Source organism: Manduca sexta, chromosome 15 (genome assembly GCF_014839805.1).
Source record: "Manduca sexta isolate Smith_Timp_Sample1 chromosome 15, JHU_Msex_v1.0, whole genome shotgun sequence".
NCBI lineage: Eukaryota > Metazoa > Arthropoda > Insecta > Lepidoptera > Sphingidae > Manduca > Manduca sexta.
In genome coordinates, this window is record NC_051129.1 from 11,070,157 (window position 1) to 11,087,729 (window position 17,573).

A 17,573-nucleotide genomic window follows, 5' to 3' on the forward strand; every position below is an offset into this window, starting at 1 on the left:
TCTGATAATAAACATAATTTACAAAACTAGTTATTAGGACTTGTTCAAGAGACAAATGGTTAGGTAACGTTCAATTCCCGCCTAAAGTTAAACATTGCTGAACATGAATTAAGGCATTAAAAATAGATCAAATCAACTACGGGAATAAAAAAGTTAATATATAAAGTAACAATGTTACTTTCAAAGAAAAACACTTCGAAGTTAATGTTTATACTCCCCACATCAATTAACTTTCACTCACTCACATCAAACTAAGACAACTTAAACAAAACTTAATTGAATATGCGATTTCGAAAGGCACAGGTCTGCAAATTTAAAAAATTCAGGATATGAATAAACTTATTATTTTCTAGTATAAAAAAAATATATATTTTTAGGTTACAATTTAGGTTCAATCATCGATATATATGTACTACGTACTAGATTTGACGTTCCGAACTTTCACTGTGTTCAACTGAATTGAACTGCAATCCATTCAAACTGACTTTAGTATAGTCAATATTTACAGCTTGTGTTTGTGTACGGAGTGATGCTCATGATATAAGAACTCGAGTCTAAGTATAAATCTGAATTTGAATAAAAAATATTAATCAAATAAGTAAAATTATTTGTTGTTCACGTGGATAAATAGGTTATAACAGTGATGTTTTGGTTGCCATTTTGGGTTCAGATTTTGAACAAATAGTTTATATGGACGCTCGTGTCTACATAAAATATGTTAATGGATTCAATTAACAATAATAAAATTACAGAAGTTTTGTTGTTATATACATTTCTATACCTATATTTTATATTTATGAGATTTGAAATTCGAAATTGCATTCAATTTATAACCACATCAGTACAGAGTCAGGGACATAAACGTGTTCTTTAGCCTCTACTTGAGTACACGTAATATGAACAAGTTCACTCAATGTCAGTGTCGGGCCCCCCGCGCCCGGTGCGTACTAGTTCAGTGGCCGGGCCGACGCCGAACAACCGGGACGTGTACGTGTTGCTTATAATCGTAGAAATGCACGATGTATTGTTGATACAGTTTGTCAGATCACACAGAGCGTTGTACGACTTCTCACACCCAAAGTATTGGGACAGCGAGTACAAAAACAAATTGTGGGACCAAATCGGGAAGAAATTGAACAGCGTCGGTAAGTTAGGTTTTTTATGTTGATTTAAACGATGTTATAATACATAAATAAATGGCAAAGATCATAGGTTTATATGATATCCGAGATAGTTTGTTTTCGCATGTTTATCGTTTGACAAAAACAACGATAACATAACCTTTTTGCTGAATGACTTGACGTATGACGCGCATGCGCTATAAACGCGTGCAGCGCCTGGATGAATAGTCGTAGCAAAATAGAATTAATACGTTTTGTCTTTGGGTCCTATTTTGAGGATACATAGTTACCATGTTTTTTAAATTACATTTCGTGAATAAACATAGCATTTATCAGTAGTATTAAGACTACACAGCATCATAGAAATTAAACTTAAACTTAAAATCACGGATTGGTATAGTTAATTTTTTTTTGTTACTCCAATACTACATTTTATTTTTTTACTACCAATTATTAATCTAACACAATGAGTACATTAGACAAATTGCAACAAAACACACGCTATCGCTAAAGTAAATGGATGACTGGTAAAATTTTAACAAACTTATAATTAATTTTCGCTCTTCCATCATAATTCCTTACACTCTATCATGACGTGTTAAGTAATTAAATGTTCACTTTAAATGAATATTAATAATTAACCGTTTCATTGGTCGTAGTGTTCTCAAATTATTCTAGATTCTATCTGAGGTCATAGATAACCATACAGATAACCTAGTTTGGCGCGTTCGATGTCATAGAACTAGGAAGTATATCTTACTTGGATATTTGTTAGACGTAAAGTTACTGAACTGCTCAACGGATTTTGATAAAATTTGGCATACGAATAGACCATGCTTCGGATTAACATATAGACTTTTTTGAGTATATGGCGCTAGAGTCGTACAGATTGTGTTATAGATTATAGCAAATTACATGGATTTAAGTCATTTAATTTAAGGATTTTTGTAGCGCGAAATGCTTTCCACTCAGGCGAAGTCATGAGTAACATCTAGTAAATAATCTGTTCTATTAACGATATTATCCAAACCAAACAATCAGGTTTTTTTTATTCATAGAACACGCCTGAGTTGCCCACGAATGGAATTTATGTTCGACATGGCGATAGAAACGCCTCCCACATCACAAAACGGAAATTAAATGTGCTTGGAATTGTACCTGCATATAGGGACTATAGTGGTATTAATATTATGTTAAGATAATTTATAGTCTAAATAACGATTGGGCAATGGTCAGACGCAGTCATTCGGAACATTTAATGCTCCTCTATAATTTGTAATCTTCTCCCTCATGCTTCTAATACCAAAATTACACATGTTCTGTGTTACGGTAATAATATTTCAACAGCTACTTTCTTGTTTGTTTAAAGTTCTTAATCTCCCACAGGAACTACGTGTCGCTCTCGCTGGCACAACATTCGAGACCAATACAGAAAAACCCTAAAGAAGACCAAAGCCAAGAAAGGACAAAATGCAAAGAAAAAAATTCGATATTACAAATATCACAAACAAATGTCTTTTATGAATAGTTTTTTTCATGAACGAGAAAAAAAGGAGACTCCGCCTGCAGACGACGACGATGATTATAGCAATATGCATTTAAAAACGGATAATGAAGACGCTTCCTCTGATTCTTCGAGACCAGAATCAAATATGGAGACATTTCCTCCCGCTGTAGTGTGTCTAGAACCTTCTATAAACGCGACTACGCCACTCTCGGGAACCCGTCATCCCCTATCTTCTGACCGACCCGGCTCCCCAAAAGCATCAGCATCTTCCTTGCAAGAGAAAAAAGAAATCAATCAAGTAACAAATACAGCAGCATATTTAATGGAATATATACTAAAACAAAGAGAAAAGAAATTCGAAAATCCTGTTGATAAATTTTTAGACGGTATTGCACCTACGTTAAAATCTTTCAGGCCTTACTGTCAAAATTTAGTGAAGTCGGAAATATTTGCCACCGTTCAAAGGTATGAGATGATGATGTTAAAGGAATTACAGGATTTATATAGTCAAAGACCGAATGTATCGGATACACAAAAGTCTTCTGCTTCAGCAGATAATAAGGATATCGTTGAGAAGATAAAAGAAAATTAATTTATAATTTATTGTCGTAAAGTCTGGTTTTAACGAGCTATTATTATTTACGCGCATGTCTCTGAACGAATAATGTAAAAGAGGGTTAAGTTAACCCTTTGTAAAGCCGGTTTAATGTTTTCGACTGCGACTTCAACCTCGGAAATGCGTTTGGTATTTGAACGTACAACTTTAACTAGCACGTTAGTGTATACAGTAGAGGTGTCAAAATGATGAAACGAGAGAGCTTTCATTTGCAAATGTGTCCTAGATCATGGTTTCGGAAACGAGAAACTTCTGTAATATCGCCTCTTACCTGTCAAAGTTTTTTCTCGTGTTCCTTTGACTATGTAACGTGTTTCTATGCGTCACTTTGTTGACATGTTTGTCTTCAGCAAATCGTATCTTGAGTGATTTTCGAAAGTTCAAATAACCTTACCCAAATCTCAATTATTTTCCTTTAAGGCTAGGAACAGCAAACTACATATATTTACTTTTTATTCATCAGCATTCGTGATTTTATCATTGTTCTGGAATTATGAATGTTCCTAAGTAGTACAAATCACGTAATAACAGATTGCCCGTTTGCTTGCTAGTCTATACTATAAAAAGTAAGACTACATTTTCTATCATCAAATTCCAAATAACATATATTTTCTTGAAATATATTCTAGAAGGTAAGACTTGTATATAGCTACATTTATATTACTATTGAAATATATTTTAACGTGTAAAATAATATTGTTATTTATGTGTTTTAATATAACGTGTGAGGTCACCTACCAAACAACCTACGAATTTATCTTTTTTAATATATTTTGTGGTAAAAATAAGGCATGTTATATGGATGATACGCAGAATGTTGGCGAAATCTGATGTTCGATAGGTTTAAAGTATATCTTAAGTATTATATTTCATCAGTGGCATTCTAAAACGAAACTAACCGAAACCTTTTAAATATGATGTAAATTGTGCTGGATAAGCAAAAGTGTAAAACATGAAAAAATTTAATACGAACACAGCTCAAAAAGCCCAATAAATATAGAGTTCATTATTCTCTATAATTCTGAAGCTCTTATACCTACTTAATGGAGAGCGACTCGTCGCTTCACAGCTTTTCGACTTTGTGTCATTGTAAATTGAACTCTACGCGTTTATAGCGGTCAAAGGACATTAAATACAATATTGAAAAGAAAGTCGTTTTATTACTGCTATAATAATATTAGGTTCGTAAGATGAAGTTTCGAATGATTTTTTAAGTGACACGTTTTGACACTAATCCTATTAATATTATAAATGCGAAAGCCAGTAATAATGTTTGAATGTTTGTTAGAAGTAAACGCAGAAAGAACTAAACGAATTTGGATAAACTTTGGCGCACGGGTACATGTCCTGGGTTAACACATACTTACACATGGGTGTAATGTATTTTTTAAATCTGATTTTTAATAGATGACTTTGGCGTCGTATATGTGGCGCTATGAATCACTAGAGTTCTAGGATCTATTACAGCAAGAAAGGCGTTTTGGGAAGCAACATCTAGAATCTTATAAACCTAATAAATACAAATAATTTAAATAATACATAACCGTATATTAATTTATACCAATAATATTCATAGACATTTTCCTGACATATTATATATTCCTTCATAAATGTTATCAATGACCTTACCATAATGTTATAAAGTACCCCGATCGCAATCAAAGAATAACTTTAATACAAAATGTGGTAAACAAGGAAACACATTCATAAATCATCTGACTGCGAGCAAATGAAACTGAGGACAGTTTGCGGAGCGGATGCGAGATTACGGGCATGTCCCGCGCCGGATACTGCGCGGCTGTACACAAACGTATACGTTTACTCAGAGTGTTTATATTTACAAAAATGCATGATAAAACTTGACAGAAAGTGCTTATTTTATACTGAAGCTTAAATGCTATGTTAAATACATTCGACAATACCTTTTTTTGTTTTATCAAGCAGTAAAAATGCATGTTACGGATGCCATTCTTAAACCTGGCGACCGAAATAGTCATGTCGGACTTACCGACCTTCGGACCCACTGGCCTTCTAATCTAGATGTTACCTAAATGATCTCTGGATCGGATCCCTACCAATTTTATAACGGCATACCGACTTAAACCTTGGGGGCCTGCTTCTGCATACGATGCGTCAATATCTACACGATGTACTACGTAATAAAATTTCCATATTCGACTCCAATATAAGGTCTGTGGTACACACTTCTTCAAGCTTGTTGCATAAGATTTTAGTTTCGTTTATACGGCTGGCTGCCGCCTTATATCAAAGCATAATATATAGAGTCCATTCCTGGGTATTTAGTATTAGAATAGCCTAAAAATAATTCAGTCCGAAGACCTCTCGGATTACAGGCCATATATATACAGGGGCTAGAGCAAGGAGACGGTAGCACACCTACATATAGAAAATATAAAAAAAAGTCCCACGAATTCCAACAAAAAATTATAGTGCTACAGAGTTAAGTCAAAGTTAAACACCATCGTCTTATAGAATATTTTTCCAGGCTAATGAGATTTCAAGCAAACACTTAATCTGAATGAAAAGCATTTTCTAACTACATTGCTCAAATCCGTAAAACTTGCCACTAGCAACGTAAATTGCTAGTCATCACTTCCAACCAGCATAGAAATTGTAGAGCTATGCTTTATCCATAGAGAAAAGTTGTAAAGATATGATATTTATAACATTATCATACAAAAATAATTTCAAAAATTATTACGCACTAAAAATAATCAACCCTAGCTTATAACTCTACGCAATTACGTTAATATTTATACTACACAAGGGTCATCTATAATTAACATACACTCAATATTTCAACTAATCAAACTATAAGATCAAAATAAACACAAAAGCAAAAAAAAAATAAAACAAAACTCAACAATGATAACCAATTATCCAAATACTTTATTCTCACACATCAGTACCGTGCCCGAGTCGTCCGTGTTCCGTTACGAGCAAAAAATACGAGAGATAAGTTATACAAACTCGTTCATAATACACGTCAATGTCAGTGACGGCCCCGGGCCCCCGCCCCGCGCTCCGAGGCCGGGGCGTCCGTGCCGCTGGTTCAGTGACCGGGCCGAATCCGCAAGCCCGTGACGTGTCCGTGTGCGGTAATTCTTTACTCCTAATTCGCTTATTTTCTATAAATAATGCATGACGAGTTGTTAATTGAATCGGTACGGTCAAACAGAGTCTTGTACGACTTCTCTCATCCAAAATATTGGGACAGTGAACATAAAAACAAGTTATGGAATCAAATCGGAAAGAAATTAAACACCGATGGTAAGTTGAGATTTTTATTAAAATTATTCAAACTTTATTATGCCTTTCAAAAACAAACCGGCTCCGATTAACATAGATTGTGCTTTTTTGTTTCGCGTTCGATCGTAACTTAACAACGCTAACATAACCTATATTCGTAGAACGGCTCTTGGCTGCCTTGCCTTGACATACAGCGCGCATGCGCCTCTTACATAGAAGTATTAAACAAACTGGAATGACTCTTCGGATTGTAAAAAGTTTAATGCACACATTATGATTATTTTCTATCACAAAAAATACATATTAATTATTAGATATACTGATTAATATTGGTCAAACATAGTAGTCAAACAAATTTTAGTTTTTAGAGAATTTAATATATTTAAGTGCATGTGATTTTATTTCCATAAAGATACACTACATATTATTATAATCATGCTTGAGTGTATCTTCTGAAATCTAGGCAGAGGCGTAACTAATTTACATACAATTCTGACCTTATTATGATTTCATGATGTAACGAGACAAGACTATTGAGCGCCCATATGTATCCGGCTAATCACTTTGTCATTGAAAGAATCATGACCTGGAAATTAAATTTTAGATATTGCCGTTCCACAAAATAAACAGTAGTAGATTTGAAAGAAATTTGGCATAAGAAATGACAATTTCTTTGATTAATATATAGGCTACGCTATGTCGCGTTTATTTGCTTCTATGGTAAATAATTGGGCATATTTTCTATGTGGGCGAATCCTCAAGCACCTAGTATTTATGAAAAAATACTTGTATAGGACAATAAAGTGGAACTTTCTTAACTCTTGGTCTCTCGTGAATCGCCGGCGAGCCAAGACAGCTACATGACATTTGCGTGTGTCACGGGATTATAACCTTATATACTACATATATACTACATAATAAGGTTATTTTTCCGTCACACGCGTAGCTGTCAATGTTTGCCGGCAAACATTCAGCTACCTCACGGGTTAAACAATACATTGTCGATGGCCCTTCCAGTTTGTATAATAAGTACTTCTATAGGATTGTTATGAAAACGCCTGCACAAAATTTAATAGCAAATATTGTGCAAACAAAACAATGATAATATTTTGGTGGGAATACGGACAGCACGAATTATTCATTGAATTTGCTCTATAGTTTCATAAAAAAGAGTTTGTTTTAATTTTTAAAATGTGTGATATTCTTCAATATAATAATATAACATACAGACCAAACAAAACAATGAACATGAATATTTAATCATAATATTTCCGAGTATCAACATTGCGGACTAGACAACAAATAATACTCTTTGTTAATTTATATTATTGCTAATCTCCCACAGGAACTACGTGTCGCTCTCGCTGGCACAACATTCGAGATCAATACAGAAAAACCCTCAAGAAGACCATAGCCAAGAAAGGACAAAATGCAAAAAAAGTTCCTTATTATAAATATCATGAACTCATGTCTTTTATGGATGGATTTTTCCAAGAGCGAGAAAAAAAGGAGATACTAACTGCAGATGACGAGGCAGATGACTTTTACGGCGTGCAATTAAAAACAGATAATGAAGATGCAGCTTCGTCTAATTCTTCTAGACCTGAATCAAGTATGGATACATTTCCTCACGCTGTGGTGTGTTTAGAATCTCCTATAAACGCGATAATGCCACCCTCAGGGACCCAAGCACGACATCCACTCTCTCCTGACCGACCTGGCTCCCCTAGAGCGTCAGAATCTACTTCTTCTAAGGAGAAAAAAGAACTAAGTCGACTTACAAGTACGGCAGCATATTTAGTAGAATATATTCTCAAAAAAAGCGAGAAAAAACCTGAACATCCCATAGATAAGTTTTTAGAAGGTATTGCACCCACGTTAAGATCCCTGACTCCTTATTATCAGAATTTAGCAAAGTCTGAAATATTTGCTACTGTCCAAAAATATGAGATGATGATGCTTAAGGAAAGTCACGATACAGCTAACAGTGAACTCAAGGAAGCAAATGGACGAAACACAACATCGGCAGATAATAAAGATTCTGTTGAGAGGATAAAAGAAAAATAACTTAATACAATCATCATAGTTTTTTTTTACGTTTGTTGTGCTAAGAGCTAGCATTTTGTATAAGTACACAAGTAACCATCTTGCTGGTGTGTTGACGCAAAAAACTAAAGTCAAGGATTCATCTGCAAGAGTAACGTAGCCTAGACTAATCAAATTATTTATTGTCCATAAAGCTGATACACATAAGTTTTCCGCTAAACTGATACGAGAATACTATCGAACACTTACTTGCGTAGCCGCATCATGCTATCCCTTCACCTCGTCCATAGCTGATTGATAAGATATGAAACCAAGAATCTCACTCTGTAGTCCAGAAAACGAGATTTTCTGTCATATTTTCGACACTGTTGTAGCGTCGTGCATAGGTAGTCGCCACTGTTAGGGAAAAGATGGTTACTATGGAAGGAAAAAATCTCTGTTAGGTAGATGTTGCACCTGACCGGCCGCAGCCCCTTCCACAGTTCCTATTCGTAGGTGGTATATATACTGCGCGTCTTACAAATTCTGCTACCACAACTCAGAATTGACTACTGCCATGTAATGTAGTTATTGGACATTATTTCCTAATTATCTAACACACTTTGTTTTATATCAATGTTTGGTTGGATTTATGTGTTATCCAATATTCCATAAGTATATATATAATTAATACGTAAAATGTACATAACATATTATTGAGGCAGTAAATGTTAGATCGAACGCAACACATGAATTATATTTTTAATATTTTTGTATAACATGACGTAATAATACGGCAACTCTATGTTTATATAAATACAATCCAAAAGTAAATGATAGTAAGAAATTTGTTTATCTCATATTTTGGCATATTTTATATATCATGATATTCTGTTCACACAACAAGTCAGTGGCGAAGGGATTCCTGCCGGCTTCCCTTTATGTAGTAATTTATGATAATTAGTTATCTTTAGAACGATTTGCAGACCGCATTTAAGCATATTAGCATATTATGTTATGTCGGGTTCGCGTTCGGAAAATTTCGCCTTTCGCCACTGCAACACGTTATATAATTGGTGAATGCTGAGTGTACCTGTTATTGGCATATATATCAGCTACAATAACCTTAGCAGTGTTTGTGTATATTTGTATAAATATGTATGGTTTTGGTATACCTTTTAAATACAGAAATAAATCTCAAAACTTTATCATAGTAAATGTTTCGTGTCGGAGTACATAATAGTACGAGTTTTTTCATCCTAAATGTTTTTTTTATAGGAGCACGTCAAAGGGACCCTACTGCACCTGATGGTGGAATGGGGTCCAATAGAATGTCGACTTACGAGAGATGATTACCCTTCGGCAGTCGACAAAATTATGCCGGCCTGTTAGAACCGGATATATACAGGCTGATTCTGGAACGCGACACACTTACGTGGGCCACTATGGCGGGTTTTAACACTTTGTGTACGGTGGTCGCTATCCAAGAAGATATAAAATATATCTTACCACCAGCTAATCTACTGCTGATGCAGATGTGCCGTAGCATTGCATTATAACGTGGTTAAATAAAGCCTAAACCATACCAGAAAAGCAGGCCTGTGTCTAGCAGTGGAACCCTATAATACAGGACTGGTATCATTAAACTTTATTTCGACTTTATACAAATTGTAAGAGTACATTTTAAAGTATAACTTCGTAACTAAAGTATCTATTGCGGTCTAAAAATATTAAATGTTATATTATGAAAACAAAGTTGTTTTTATTACCGAGACATTATGCATACTGTGGTGGCAAAACTACGTAACTCACACAGTCGCGCCTTTTATATGCAAAAGAGAAGGAAAGGCCCCTAGTGCACTCACATTTCGCCTTGTGTGTTCTGACTAATAATATATAAACATACTAATCTAAGTAATACAATACACTAACTTCGCGGTCTTAAAGTAGGTATAGCCCCAGGAAAACAAAAAACAGCTATGTTGTGGTAAATTATTGATCAAATATTTATACTGACAATATTAACTTTATAAAGAAAATAAAAATGGCGCTCGCAAAGCAAATATTTTATTTTTCTGGTCAGGCTATACCCTCATTTACAAAGCATTAAAAACTATTGAAAACTTAGACTCCATAGTCTTAAGTAATATCGCAGTATCCTAAACATTCCTAATACCAAGGAAATATCTTCATAAATCATATATGAAACAGAGAACAGTTTGCGGGGCGGATCTAGGATTACGAGCATGTCCCGCGCCGGATGCTGCGCGGCCGTAACAACAAGAATACCTAATATTTACACCTTGCATCAAAATATTTCATAAAACACGTAAATGCCGAACAGTTTATGTCTTGTGTTTAGGTGAAACTCAAGTTAGAGATGATGAGACTCTCGCAAGACAGAGATGAGAACACAAAATTCTTGTTTGCAAGAAAACTTTCATTCATTTGCACTACCCATTTAATTAAGTTTAGTAATAAAGCAAACGAAAAAGAAATACTTTTTCGAAAATTGAATTTTCTGTAACATTCTCGACTTTTCAGCTTAAGTAACAGAGTCGCGTGTCAATAGTTATAAAATGAAATGAATAGTGTAAAACAATATTGTGAGGTTCGCGTTTAATGTTTGAAATATATTAATGCATTAATTTTTTATTTATTTTTAAAATACCTTTTCCTCTGGTCTTTTGCGGCGTAACAGTGTCCTTTAATAAAAAAATCTAAGTGTACTACTTCACATTCTCTTCTTTTTTGATTCACTTCAATATATTAATTTTATTACCTGTGATCAATTTTTTATCTTTAATAAGATTCCTCAAAGTACTTGACGCAAAAAGACCTAAGTTATTTCAAGGCCTTACAAGTTTAGAAACCGCTGGTAAAGATAGCCTCTGGCGAGACGCAAAGGAAATTCCATTCCACTGGATGTCGTCACCGCTCCAGATTTAAAAGGACATAACGTTTTTTCCACTGGGCTTGAGGCTAAATTGTTCGGAAGTAATGTCTCCACGCTTTGCTTTTTATATATCTATTGTTGATGTTGAGTTAGTTGTGTTTGTTTTTTATGAGAAAGTAAATAGTGTTTTATTTTTATTTAAAATAGGACTGTTTGTCTAATGAAAACTTAAGGAAATCCTCGCCTTAATGGCGCGTTCGGGCAAATCTTAAAGATTGAAAATGTATTTATAGCAAGTTCAAGCAAACCTTGCATGATAACTCTTACTAATACGTATATAATATTGGACTAATAAAGCGTCATAATTTAATACAAACACCAACAGATATCCGCGTATTTAGTATCGAAACTATGTGGATATCAAGAGAACTTGTCTATTAGTTTCGAATTCCAACATTAGGATCTACTGACGGCCCGGTAATTAGTAAATAGTAATACAATATTGGATAGTGGAATTATAATGAAAATTACCTTAATTAGGTGGTAATTTTTATATTTGCTGATGGAAGGATATTTGTATACGTCCGGATAGCAACAACCTTACACAAGGTGTAAAATCCGATATAATGTGGCATTCCTAGATCAGCCTATATATTTTGAACAGGCCGGCATAATTGAGTCGACTGCCGAGGGTTACCGTCACTCCTCAGTCGAGATTCTGTCTGTACCACACACCGCTTACCATAAGGTGCAGTGGACTCTTTTATTATGCCCGTATAAAAATAAAATATTTTTAAAGTATTGCTCGGCAAAAACTACCCTAAAACTATTGATAATAATATCACATATGGAAAACACTGCAATTTCAACACCTAAATTACAAATTCAACCATCAGAATCATATAAAATTATCTTCTTAGGCATAGCATATTGTCCATGACAAATAGTGTCGCTTATAATATTTTGATTTTCAATCTTATCAAAGAACTAAATGACCATCCTTGATCAAACAAATTGCTAGTTACCAGTCGCACAATCCTGTTATTTCCTTCCATCGATATTTTTATAATACATTTTTATTGCATTCGCTCCACATAATCGAGTTGGTCACGGCTACACGGCACAGCGTGGCAACCATTTCCAACTAATCCAACGTTTTCCACTCCAATACCTTTTAAACATTGTATTGGTTATGTTAGTGTAAAAACTGGAAATTACGGCGACTTTCAGATCGAAAAAGTTTGTAGCGAGCGGACCAATTAATATATTATTCTGAACATTTTTGATTACAGCAAGTTCCAGTTGAAAAGTTAATTTCGTGTCGAACAAGACCCCAGCTGTGACACTTCGGGTGAAAGTGTTTTTAATCTGCTTTGGAAGTGGGAAGTTTGATTTCGTTACTTAATACTTGGTGCGTGTACCTTACTTATGGTACACTTGTAAAGTTGAAATCTCCGTCGGCTTTAGTGGAAGTTTTACTTGTGTAAGAATCTTGGAAATATTTTGAATTTGAACTTATTACGCCTAATTTATAAGTACCTATAATTTTATTAGGAAATGTGTTTATCTTGGATTTTTATGTGGCAATGATAATAGACCATGATGATTTCGTGGTATCGTATTTTAATAAAACATAGTATCAAAGACCAGTAGACGAAAATAATTATTGGATAGAAGACTAAACTTTTCAGTTTCAGCCATGTCCCCTCTCTTTATTCAAAAATGTGTTAAGTACTATAAACATTACCTTAAAATGGAAATATCATTATTGAAAAATAACTTTCAAAATCGATATCAACTATTCAGCTCTATAATATTAGTAGAAATTCAAACATATTATTTTATTAATTAAAATCTGTTTTTAACCAGTGATTTTGCACAAAACGGTAATTCTAATAAACCGGAGATTCCATCAATAAACACACGTCTTTGTTTATGTTCAGGGTAACGACATAATGTGGTGTCGCGTTTGAGCAGCGCGGGTGCGCGGAAGCCGTGGCGGCCACGTGACAAGATTATCTTCTCACAGGGGATGTGACAAATACAAGACATGAGCTGTAGCGGTGGAATTTCCTAACAAGACAACAGTGACGAAGGGCCCATATAACCCAATACCTGCTAGCTACCCTTTCGTGACTTATGTCAAATGTAATTTTCATTGAAATGATTTGAAGACCGCATTTAAGCATATTAGTAGTAGTACCTTTATGGTACTACTACTAACTGCCTCGGTGGCGTAGTTGTATTGCACGTCCGGTACAATAGCGCTCTGAGGTCCTGGGTTCGAATCCCGGGTCGGGCAAAGTGATATTTGGGTTTTTCTGCTCAGTATCAGCCCGGAGTCTGGAATTTGTGCCCGATATGGCGATAGGCTCGCCCCCTATCACATCATGGGACGGAACATACTTGGCGAAAAGTGGGTGCCCTAGTTGCGCCTCTGCATACCCCTTCGGGGATAAAATGCGTGATGTTATGTTATGTTATGTACCTTTATGGTGTATTGGGTACGCTTTCGGAAAAAGTCAGGCTTCGCCACTGCACGTTGATTTATATTAAGATATAAATGACCCCACGAGATGGACCGACGATCTGGTGAGGGTCGCCAGAGTCCGATAGATGAGGGCGGCCTAAAACCGGTCCCCGTGGCACTCAATAGGGGAGGCCTATGTCCAGCAGTGGACGATTGACTGACTGAAATATTTATTATTATTTTATCTAATTATTTTATTTATTATTTTATCCTCTTGCCTCTCACGACTTAGGTCACCGAGCCCATTTGTATTCAGAAACCTAGACTACTTTGCAATAATAACATTACGTTTGAATATTGATTACGCACGAAGCAGACGAACCCGACGCCGGAGCCAATATTTTTTACCTCATTAATTCTGTTTTCCCTCGCTCTGCATTTTTATTGGATTACATCGATTTTATGATAGTTGTTGAGGATTTTATAAGCCTTGATAGAGTTTCGTGAACTATTACAGATTTAAGAAAAAAATACGAATATTGGCAATTGATTTTCATAGCTCGGATATGTAAGTTTAATTAATAGGTGCGATGTGCTGCCTGTATTTTGTTTGGGTGAATATTTTTATTTATAATCCACTGAATTAATTTGAATCAAATTTTACACATAGATCGACTAAGTACTATATTAATTAATTATCTATCATAATGCTTCCTACCAAGGTCTGAAAACAGTATAATTTATAAATAAACTCATATCACTCTATTGTGCTATATTCTCATTTTTAGGGAAATGAAATAAAATTATTATTAATTCTAAATAAAATCAGATAACTATTGAAAAACCACATTTCCCTACGGCTGAGGAAACGAAAAATCATCGAGAAACAGAAACAATAGTTTATACAAAAATACGAATGCTATAATAGTTCCGTGGTGTTTCATGATTTCCGTGGGGATGGTATGCAGTCATTACCGTCGTAGTGTAACAGTTTATTTTTATACTAATGAAAATGGTTCATAATTGTAATGGCATAAAAGCTATTATTTTAGTGTCTCTTTGGAAGCTATGACCTGGAATTGACTGCGATATGTATTATAAAAGTCTACCGCTTTTTCCAACAACATTGAAGTACTGTTGTATTTTGTTTTGAAGGATACTCTACTCTGTATAATTACTGACCGTCTTAGTGACGTAGTACAAAGTGCAACACTCTGGTCTCGGGTTCAAATCTCGTGTTGGATAAAGTTATATTGGATGTTGCTGCTCTATCAACCCGGAAGCTGTAATTTGTGCCAGATGTGGCGATAGGTTCGCCTCCGTCACTTCATGGGACGGAACATACAAGGCAAAAATGGGTGCACTGGTTACACCTCTGCCTACCGTTTCGGGGATACAGGCGTGCCTGTGTTTGTTTTGTTTTTGTATAATTACTGGGCAATACAATATATTTTAGTATATGCCATGCTAAGTTTCCTATGTATTACTTTCATATTGAAAGTTTAGAAGGTGCTATTTTTTATAAGTAGTCGTGGTACGCAAGCTATTTATTCGCTTCTTAAACTCGAGATTATCATCTTAAAGAATGTTCAATGATTTTGATACTTGGGTTGTCTGTAATTGCGTCTACATATCCATTACTATAACAAAAACACACATCACGGCAAACAGACCACCAAGTTGGGTGCAGGACACCGTCTTTTCGTCCCATATGTTTCGTCCCATGACGTGATAGCGGGCAAGTCGATCGCCCTATTAAGCCTACGACACATTTAATCAATTTCGCAGTTCAGTTAATTACTAACAAACTGTCATGATAGTTAATGTAAGTATAGTTTGTTTATCTCCAGAGAATAAGTTAAAGACCGTATTGGCATTTGATTGATCAGACATAGCGGAATGTTGACCGTTGTACCTAAATGTTATTCTCAGCACGGGTAGGGATTTAGAAATCTGAAAAGGGGATTTAGCCCCTTTAAAGTAGCACTGTTAATATTATTCTTGAAGTATAGTGTGGTGGTCCCTGTGGCGCTCAATTGGGGAGGCCTATGTCCAGCAGTGGACGATTCCCGGCTGAAATGATGATGATGATGACAGTGTAGTAAAGGGTTTTTTAATGCTTCCAAAGACATACGAATAGCGGCCCATCTAATGGTAAGTGGTCACTGTCTGATGAAAGTCGGCAATGCTGGGGCACAGTAAAGGCGTTGCCACAACAAAACAATTTCTACATTCGATTTAATTTAATTTTATATTCTAGTAGTTGAGAACTTTCAATTTTATAGATCACTAAATCAGTTTATTTTAAGAATATTCTTATACATATTTGAACATAAATATTTCTATTGCAATTCTAATACATAGATCTTAACAAAGTCAGTGTAATAAAAAACTTATTGTTTTTAGTCAACTTTATCCTTCCTTATGTAGGGTATTATGACCCCCGCCTTCCCCACTGAGTACGTCTACAAGTTTTCTTCAATGTCAGCCGGACGACGCAAAAGGGATAAACATCTTTCTTCCTCTAAGGGCTAATTGGACACGAAAGATGAAGAAACCGTCGAACAACTTAAATATAATTTTCTTTCGGTGTTCTTCTTAGTTCATGAAGCGCTTAGCATTTTTAATTATTTTTGATACCGGCCGTAGCACAAAGTTAAGAAATTTAGCAAAATTATTACCGATCGTATCAGGCAGGTCGGCATTTTCTTTGAGTTTCACTTCGCTTAACATCAGATGCAGTGTAGCAACTTTACTGAGTTACAATAAAAAAATTGAGCACGTGAAATTTTCGGGCTCTTTGGCAACTAATTTATGATAAGCAAAAAAATAACATCTCTACAACATCTATTTTATCTTCTTTTATTTTTAAGCCGTGTGGATCCATTTACTATATGTAGGTATCTATCAACATCGTATTAAACTGATAAAAAATATGGATCATGTTATCAGGAATACCTTTCAGACGGAGTCGCCACAACCTCATAGGGTTCAAAATCACATGGACTTACACGAGTCGTAACGAAACCAGGTATAAACCATTCATAACTACTACAATCAAGTTCCGAAGAAGCCTTGGCAAGTCATAAATACGTTACCAAGTTGCCGTAAGAGTTAGCAGCGGAGTCCGTGTTGCATACGTAAGGACTTTGCTAAATACATAAATAACAGCAAACATTTAACTCCATAGTTCGAAATAAGGTTACGTAAAGCAATCAATAGTCTTAATACACAAGAATTAGTGAATAATAGTCTTACTTATAAACTTATGTTAGCGTTAAGAGGTGGTTAAGAATTGCTTAAATAGCTGTCAAAAACATCACCGGTTCCTAGTTTAAACCTTATTAAGAGGCAAGATGGCGGCTTTGACTTACAGCTGATCGAGTAAATTTGTGTTTTAACTAAGCTTTGCGTATGTTTTATAAGTAAGACAGTAAATATCTATCATCTGTTTTAAATAAAGTAATAATTAGAAGTAATTCTGCTATTCTAAAATAGTTTATTAATCTTATTTGTTTATTTTCACGCTTTTTTTATATATTCATGTATGAAGGCGGACTTAATGCCGAAGACATTTTCTAACAATTTATTTTTGGGCGATGTAGAGATGAAACAATAATATATGATAAAATATGAAAAGAAAAAACGACTAAAAATAATATAACGTA

General features: G+C 34.9%; 2 protein-coding genes and 1 long non-coding RNA gene across 4 annotated transcripts; all 3 read left to right on the forward strand.

Moving 5' to 3' along the window:
• The first annotated feature begins 913 nt into the window (after nt 1–913).
• LOC115453686 lies at nt 914–4,391 on the forward strand. Its single transcript, XM_030182405.2, has 2 exons — nt 914–1,145; nt 2,508–4,391. Exons 1-2 carry the CDS (start codon nt 914–916, stop codon nt 3,218–3,220), a joined length of 945 nt encoding a protein of 314 aa, XP_030038265.2. The 3' UTR covers nt 3,221–4,391.
• A 1,858-nt stretch (nt 4,392–6,249) lies between these two features.
• Nucleotides 6,250–10,431, forward strand: LOC115453688 (transcription factor Adf-1). The gene is made up of 2 exons (XM_030182406.2): nt 6,250–6,535; nt 7,860–10,431. The coding sequence occupies exons 1-2, from the start codon at nt 6,403–6,405 to the stop codon at nt 8,579–8,581; spliced, it is 855 nt and encodes a 284-aa protein (XP_030038266.2). The 5' UTR covers nt 6,250–6,402; the 3' UTR covers nt 8,582–10,431.
• Nucleotides 10,432–12,504: 2,073 nt separating this feature from the next.
• Nucleotides 12,505–17,224, forward strand: LOC115453687. 2 transcript variants are annotated; one of them, XR_003939589.2, is made up of 4 exons: nt 12,505–12,629; nt 12,728–12,918; nt 13,379–13,583; nt 16,871–17,224. It is a non-coding gene; the product is annotated as an uncharacterized LOC115453687 (long non-coding RNA). The 2 variants fall into 2 exon arrangements; XR_003939588.2 differs by lacking the exon at nt 16,871–17,224 and having other exon boundaries at nt 12,511–12,629; nt 13,379–13,633.
• The last annotated feature ends 349 nt before the right edge of the window (nt 17,225–17,573 follow it).

Excerpts from the sequence above, each read along its gene's own strand:
- LOC115453688 (XM_030182406.2), top strand. The coding sequence starts at position 6,403 with ATGCATGACGAGTTGTTAATTGAATCGGTACGGTCAAACAGAGTCTTG. Across the intron at positions 6,536-7,859 it reads AAAGAAATTAAACACCGATG|GAACTACGTGTCGCTCTCGC; the intron begins GTAAGTTGAGAT and ends AATCTCCCACAG.
- LOC115453686 (XM_030182405.2), top strand. The coding sequence starts at position 914 with ATGTCAGTGTCGGGCCCCCCGCGCCCGGTGCGTACTAGTTCAGTGGCC. Across the intron at positions 1,146-2,507 it reads GAAGAAATTGAACAGCGTCG|GAACTACGTGTCGCTCTCGC; the intron begins GTAAGTTAGGTT and ends AATCTCCCACAG.